The sequence below is a fragment of the Zophobas morio genome, unplaced genomic scaffold, assembly GCF_036711695.1.
Source record: "Zophobas morio isolate AGI-343-1 ecotype UQ-CSIRO unplaced genomic scaffold, CSIRO_AGI_Zmor_V1 ptg001157l, whole genome shotgun sequence".
NCBI lineage: Eukaryota > Metazoa > Arthropoda > Insecta > Coleoptera > Tenebrionidae > Zophobas > Zophobas morio.
Genome location: NW_026973257.1, coordinates 40,450 through 45,424, shown reverse-complemented (window position 1 = coordinate 45,424; position 4,975 = coordinate 40,450). Strand labels below are relative to the sequence as shown.

General features: G+C 40.2%; 1 protein-coding gene across 1 annotated transcript; it reads left to right on the top strand.

Annotated features, from left to right (window-relative positions):
* The first annotated feature begins 418 nt into the window (after window positions 1–418).
* On the top strand, window positions 419–4,462 carry LOC135122360 (uncharacterized protein K02A2.6-like). The gene has a single exon (XM_064046549.1). The coding sequence runs from the start codon at window positions 419–421 to the stop codon at window positions 4,460–4,462; it is 4,044 nt and encodes a 1,347-aa protein (XP_063902619.1).
* Window positions 4,463–4,975: the final 513 nt, after the last annotated feature.

Genomic DNA, 4,975 nt, shown 5'->3' with positions numbered 1-4,975 from the left:
CTTTTCCTATTCTGAGTCGATTCTGCATGCTTTAAGTGTGTTTGGTGGCTCAGAACCATCAAAAAACGTTGAAATATACTTCAAATTCAATAAAAATCGACAAAATACAGTTTCTAGCTAAAATTTGATGGTTTCTGTGGTGTAGGTAGTTGCATAGGTGTGGGCGCACGCAGTGCAGAGCATGCGCCAGAGTAGGAGAGCAATGATGGCCGTCGAATAGAGCGTTAAGTTAGAGAAGTTGTGTTTCTTTATTTGTATATAATCGCGGGTATTAAATAAGGCAAGGAAACTATGGAGTTTTATTTAAGAAACACTACAGTGGCGACGAGGAAAATGATGGACAGATCGGTGTAAGTTAAAGAGAGAGTGAAAAAGCGGTGGCCACGTGGCAGTTAAGCGTTGGAAGAAAAAAAACAAGATGGGCGGCGAAGATACGAAATCAAGTGAGGCAAGATTTACGAATGTGGGTCATCTGAGGCAGTTTACACTCAATTCGGACTGGAAGATTTTTTATACTCAGTTGACGCAATACTTTGTGGTGAACAACATCACAGACGAAAAAATTCAACAAGCTCTACTGATCAATTGTTGCACTGAAGAATCATACAAGTTGCTGGAGAATCTATGTGTTCCAGAAGATCCGACGAAGAAAACATTCAGGGAGTTAATTACACTGTTTGACAAGCATTTTGTCCCCCCCAAGTTACATTTCCCAGAGAGGTATAAGTTTTATCATGCAGTACGAGGGCGAGACGAAGAGATAGTCGAGTGGGCGTCCCGAATCCGACATTTGGCGTCGAAGTGCAAGTTCGGGGCGGAACTACAAGTGGTACTGAGAGATCGCTTTATCATGGGGCTTGGCGAAGGAGTTATTTTAGATCGCTTATTGGAGGAAGATGTGAGTAACCTCACGTTGCAGCAAAGTGTCGATATTGCGGCTAGTAAGGAGGCGTCGAGGCACCGTTATGTATTGGACTCAGAAAGGTCCCGGAAGAAGGAAGAGGCGGAAATGTTCCAGTTGTCTCATCAAAAAAGTTGGAGAGAGTCACAAGGCCAGGGAAGAGAGTCAAAAAGTTTAAGAAGAGGCAACGGTCGTGTGACAGGAAAGGCGGAATTTGGGGCTACTTCCCAGCTAGCAGCCAAGTCAGGATCGCAGTTATGGTGTAAGGCTTGCGGTAAAAAGGGACACCATGTCAGTAAGTGTCGTTATCAGAATTACATATGTCATATTTGTGGAATTCGAGGTCATTTAGCAGCGGTTTGCTCAAGTTCAAAGAAAGGTGGCAGGTCAAGTCATAATTTTTTGTCGACGAAGGCAGAAGAAACCATGTTCAGGGTGCAGACGAACGAGGTCAGGTACGCGCCAATTCAGGTAGAAGTCGAAGTTGGTGAGGACAAGTTAAGGTTTGAATTTGACAGTGGTGCATCTGTGTCGGTAATTTCTGAAAAGTTTTGGAGTGAACATTTTTGTAATTTAGCATTAAGGTCAGACGGTAAATGGTTGTCCAATTATAATGGACAGAAAATTGTACCATTAGGTTATGTCGAAGTAGAAATTAAGTTTAAAGATTTGCGCCATAAGTTGAAGTTGTATGTCATTAGAAACGGAGGTCCACCTTTACTAGGTCGAGATTTTTATTACAAATTTAATCTGGAATTTTTAAATAAAATTGAGTCCGCAAATAATAATAATGGGAGCGTCGCGGAATTGTTAGGGCAATTTCCGACAGTGTTTTCAGATCAGTTAGGGTTGTTCAATAGGAGCACCATACGGTTAAATATTTCAGAAAAAGCACAGCCTAAATTTTATAAACCTAGGCCGTTACCGTTTGCAATTAAAGACAAGGTGGAGCAAGAACTGGAGCGGTTAGTTAAGTTGGGAATTTTACAACCGGTTAATTATAGTCATTGGGGAACGCCTATCGTTCCGATCATTAAAAAAGATGGCACCGTACGGATATGTGCGGATTATAAAATCACAGCAAATTTAGCGGTAGAGGCGGATTTGTTTCCTTTACCTAGGATTGAGGAAATTTTTGCAAAGTTGAAAGGAGAAACCTTCACGAAGTTAGATCTTTCACGAGCTTATCAGCAAATAGGGTTAGATGAACAGTCAAGAGAAATTACGACAATTTCAACGCATAAGGGGTTATTTCAGTACACGCGCTTACCGTTCGGGCTAGCATGTGCACCATCTAAGTTTCAAAGAATAATGGAGACGATTTTACAAGGGTTAGATGGGGTGTGTTGTTTTCTCGATGATATTTTGATTACGGGAGAGAATTTTAGCCAGCATGTAGAGCGAGTGCACGCGGTATTGACTAGATTACAACATTGCGGGTTAACCATTGAATTTTCGAAATGTGCATTTTTCCAAGATAGGGTAACGTATTTAGGATACGTGATTGACAAGACTGGGTTACATCCTTGTGAGGATAAGGTGAGAGATGTCAAGAACACTCCACGACCGCAGAATGTTAAGCAAGTGAAAGCTTTTTTAGGGTTGGTAAATTATTACAATAAATTTATACCTAATAATGCGAGTCTGTTGCACCCATTATATGAATTGCTCAAGAAGGATTCACAGTTTGTGTGGTCGGAGCATTGCGAACGGGCTTTCGTGCAGGTAAAAGAAATATTGACATCAGATCGAGTGTTAGCGCATTATGATGCGACATTGCCAATAGTTTTAACGACTGATGCATCAGAGCATGGGGTTGCAGCTATTATTTCGCATCTAGTAAATAATGTCGAATATCCAATAGCGTTCGCTTCTCGAACGTTATCGTGCGCGCAAAGGAAATACAGTCAGTTAGAGAAGGAGGCTTTAGCAATTATATTCGGTGTTACTAAGTTTCATCAATATCTTTTTGGTCATAAGTTTATTTTACAGACAGATCATAAGCCTTTGGTTACAATTTTTGGTCCTAAACGAGGTTTACCAGTTTTAGCGGCGAATCGTTTACAGCGTTGGGCGTTAATATTAGCGAATTATGAGTACCATATTAGGTTTATCAAGTCAATGGATAATAATGCCGATGCGTTGTCGCGGTTACCAGTAGCAGACGAGTTTACGGAACCAGCTGCTGACTATAATTATTTTAATTATATTTTTTCTAACTCAGACCTACCCATCGACAGTGCTTGTATCGCGTCGGAGACTGTGAAGGACAAGGCATTAAGTAAGGTGTTGAAATATATTCAAAAAGGGTGGCCGAAACGTATAACCAAGGAGTTAAAGGGGTACGAACAGTACAAGAATAATCTCACCGTAGAAGGGAATTGTATTTTGTTTGGTTATAGAGTTGTGGTTCCAAATGCGTTGCGACATAATATTCTTCAGGAACTACATAGATCTCATATGGGCATTGTGAAAACAAAAAGTTTAGCACGTTCGTACGTGTGGTGGCCTAATATGAGCACTCAAATAGAAAATTTCATTGCAAATTGTCCAAATTGTTTAAAGTTGCGTGAGGCTCCTGGTTTAAGTAAACTAATGCCATGGTCAATTCCAGATTCAGTTTGGGAACGTATACATATAGATTTTTTAGGGCCGATTTTCAATAAACAAATTTTAATTGTGGTGGATGCGTACAGTAAATGGACAGAAGCGTTTGTTATGACAAACATTTCAACTCAAGCAACCATTAATGTTTTGCGAAGTTTGTTTGCGAGGTTTGGGTTTCCCAAAACCATTGTGTCGGATAATGGCAGAGCTTTTAAATCGGAAGAATTTGAAAATTTTTTGCGAGTTAATGGTATCCGATTTAAAAGATCAGCTCCATATCACCCCGCTACGAATGGTCAAGCAGAGAATTCTGTTAAAACGGTCAAGAGGGCGTTATACAAATGTTTAAAAGATGACAATCTTGCAAATTTTAATTTAGCGTTAAACAAATTCCTTTTGGATTATAGAAATACGGTTCATTGTATGACTGGTCAATCACCAGCAATGTTAATGTTAGGTAGGAATCTAAGATGTAGACTAGATTTGTTACGACCCGACACCAGGGCCGTAGATGTTGGTAAGGCAGGCTTGCAGCAAACGTGGCGTAAAAAGCAAGCTCAGGCAGTTAAACATTATAAAGGCAAGCGATCCCAACAATTTCAGGTAAATGATACTGTTCTAGCACGTGATTATCGCCACGCCAAGCCAGCTTGGTGTGCAGGCAGCATTGTCAAGGTGTTAGGGCCGCGCACCTATTTAGTAGAAATAACGGAAGGTTATGTGTGGAAACGACATATAAATCAGCTGTTAGTCAATAGGGCACTACGGAATGTACAAGATAAGAACGTAGATATTGAGGATAAGAACTATGTAGAGGATAGGAAAATTCTGTTAGATTGTAAGATTGATCAGGACGTGCAGGATAATCAAACAGAGTTGTCAAAAGAAAGCTCTTTAGTCACAAAGCTGAGACGGCGTAGTCAATTGAAACCGCCAGACCGTTTCCGATACTAAGGAGATTTCTTATATTTTTTTAAGGGGAGAGTAGTGTGGTGTAGGTAGTTGCATAGGTGTGGGCGCACGCAGTGCAGAGCATGCGCCAGAGTAGGAGAGCAATGATGGCCGTCGAATAGAGCGTTAAGTTAGAGAAGTTGTGTTTCTTTATTTGTATATAATCGCGGGTATTAAATAAGGCAAGGAAACTATGGAGTTTTATTTAAGAAACACTACAGTTTCGTTGCACTTTCCGAGCCCGTAGGGTATCTGATTGGCTTAAAAGTACTAGAAAACACTTCAAAAGTGACTTTTCTGAAGAATTTTAACAGTTTTCTTGTATCTACGAACGCCATAATGCATAAAATTGACCTAAACGTCTCCTTTTCCTATTCTGAGTCGATTCTGCATGCTTTAAGTGTGTTTGGTGGCTCAGAACCATCAAAAAACGTTGAAATATAGTTCAAATTCAATAAAAATCGACAAAAATACAGTTTCTAGCTAAAATTTGATGGTTTCGTTGCACTTTCCGAG